At 43.7% G+C, this 2,500-nt stretch overlaps 1 protein-coding gene across 1 annotated transcript in view; it reads left to right on the forward strand.

Moving 5' to 3' along the window:
- kcnj6 (potassium inwardly rectifying channel subfamily J member 6) overlaps positions 1 to 2,500 on the forward strand; it is a 26,476-nt gene that overhangs the window by 12,677 nt on the left and 11,299 nt on the right. Inside the window, exon 2 of the mRNA XM_081353857.1 lies at positions 2,117 to 2,500. This exon is cut by the window's right edge and continues 526 nt beyond it. Coding sequence (XP_081209983.1) covers positions 2,117 to 2,500 — 384 coding nt within the window. The remainder of the gene's footprint in view (positions 1 to 2,116) is intronic.

Consider the following 2,500-nt stretch of genomic DNA (forward strand, 5'->3'; position numbering starts at 1 on the left):
TAATAAAAATAATCCATGGAATGGGACCTTTAAGCGATTTGGAGAATTCTCAGAAAACTGTGTCATTTGTGCCTGAATATTTCCAAACAATATATATTCTTGTGGTTGAAGGTTATGGCTGAATGAGATCATCATAATCATGAGATCATAGTTATTAATCATCAGATCCGCATGATAAAGGGGTTTCCAGAGGCCAATAGAGCAACACTCGGGTCTGGAAGTTAAAATCCCATTCATTTCCTCCATAGGGGAGTTTTTAATTCCACCTAATAAACCGTTAAGCACAGTTCTGTCACTAGCGTGTCTGCACTGCACTAGCGTGTGTCTGCACTGCACTAGCGTGTCTGCACTGCACTAGCGTGTGTCTGCACTGCACTAGCGTGTCTGCACTGCACTAGCGTGTGTCTGCACTAGCACTAGCATGTCTGCACTGCATTAGCGTGTGTCTGCACTAGCACTAGCGTGTCTGCACTGCACTAGCGTGTGTCTGCACTAGCACTAGCGTGTCTGCACTGCATTAGCGTGTGTCTGCACTAGCACTAGCGTGTCTGCACTGCACTAGCGTGTGTCTGCACTAGCACTAGCGTGTCTGCACTGCATTAGCGTGTGTCTGCACTAGCGTGTGTCTGCACTAGCGTGTGTCTGCACTGCACTAGCGTGTCTGCACTGCACTAGCGTGTGTCTGCACTAGCGTGTGTCTGCACTAGCACTAGCGTGTCTGCACTGCATTAGCGTGTGTCTGCACTAGCACTAGCGTGTCTGCACTGCATTAGCGTGTGTCTGCACTAGCACTAGCGTGTCTGCACTGCACTGCATTAGCATGTGCCTGCACTAGCGTGTGTCTGCACTAGCACTAGCGTGTCTCGACTGCATTAGCGTGTGTCTGCACTAGCACTAGCGTGTCTGCACTGCATTAGCGTGTGCCTGCACTAGCGTGTGTCTGCACTAGCACTAGCGTGTCTGCACTGCATTAGCGTGTGTCTGCACTAGCACTAGCGTGTGTGCACTAGCGTGTGTGCATTAGCGTGTGTCTCCACTAGCACTAGCGTGTGTTGGCACTAGTATGTCTTCTTCTAGAACTGCTGCACAGGAGAAGCAAACTTTGTTGCATTATTTTCCTGTTATCTCTGTAAAGCTGCTTTGAAACACTCAAAAACATGAAATATGTTTTGAAAAAACATATTGCATTTTTAATACTGGATTGTTTTTTGTTTTGTTTTTTGTTTTTAGGGATAATCGGCAAATTTTTAATCTGTATATTTAACTTGAGTAAACTAGTTAGTCTTAGGACTATGTGTCTTTTAAAGATGTAACTTACTATATAGATTCTAGTTCGGGTATTGCAGCTGATTTATTTATTATTAGAATTGGTGTTTGTGTGATTTTACTGTTTTTACTGTTTGTATGAGTTGTGTAAACTACTGGATGCTTGAATTTCCCGAAAGGGATGAATAAAGTATTCATCATCATCATCATCATCATCTCTGCCGCTTTATTTAGACAGAAAACACACTCTTTTAACACTCTTCTGCTGTTCTTCACGTGTTTCACCTAATTTTTGTAATTTCAATGAAATGAATGTACTATATTTTAGTGTGATAATGTTTTTTATTTAATATTTTGTATTTTTAGGGGATTTTATGGTACTAAAATATATTTTCGCTCTATTTAAAATCTATTTATTCACTTTTTGAGCATAGACCTGAAAATTTTATTTCCAACTTCAACTGTTGTAAATCTTAAATGCTTTAGAGCGACAGACTGAAGTGTCATCTCTTTTCATAGACGACACTTGGCAGATTATTGCTGAAGTGAAAAATGTTTTAAAAAGTGAACATAAAAAAAAGTTACAGAATTTTACGTTTATTGTTATGAAAAAAGTTTTCACTTGGTGAAATTTGTCTCCCATTCATTTCCAATGCCATTTTTGATCACTATTGGCAAGTGCCAAAACCTTTACCAAGTTTTGTACCATTCCGATGAAGAAACAAATTCTAAAAAAACAAATGTAAAATTTTCCGGTCAAAAATGACGGAAGAGCACCAGATATTAAACGTAGTAAAGACTCCAGCTAATCGCTGCTGCTCACTGATCCCATCTCTCTCTCTCTCTCCAGGCTCAGAATCTTCCATTAGTCCCGATGGAGCCGGATGTGGAGAGCACCGTGACGGTCCGACAGCACAAGCGGCCCAAGCGGGGCGAGCCCAAGCCGGAGCGGGACCGGGAGCGAGCCGAGGCCCAGCGCTACGTGCGCAAGGACGGCAAGTGCAACGTGCACCACGGGAACGTGCGCGAGACCTACCGCTACCTGACGGACATCTTCACCACGCTAGTGGACCTCAAGTGGAGGTTCAACCTGTTCATCTTCGTGCTGGTGTACACCGTGACCTGGCTGTTCTTCGGCTTCATGTGGTGGCTAATCGCGTACATACGCGGAGACCTGGAGCACATCGGGGACAACCAGTGGACGCCGTGCGTTAATAACCTCAACGGCTTCGTG

The sequence above is a fragment of the Scardinius erythrophthalmus genome (assembly GCF_964197995.2).
Source record: "Scardinius erythrophthalmus genome assembly, chromosome: 23".
Classification (NCBI taxonomy): domain Eukaryota; kingdom Metazoa; phylum Chordata; class Actinopteri; order Cypriniformes; family Leuciscidae; genus Scardinius; species Scardinius erythrophthalmus.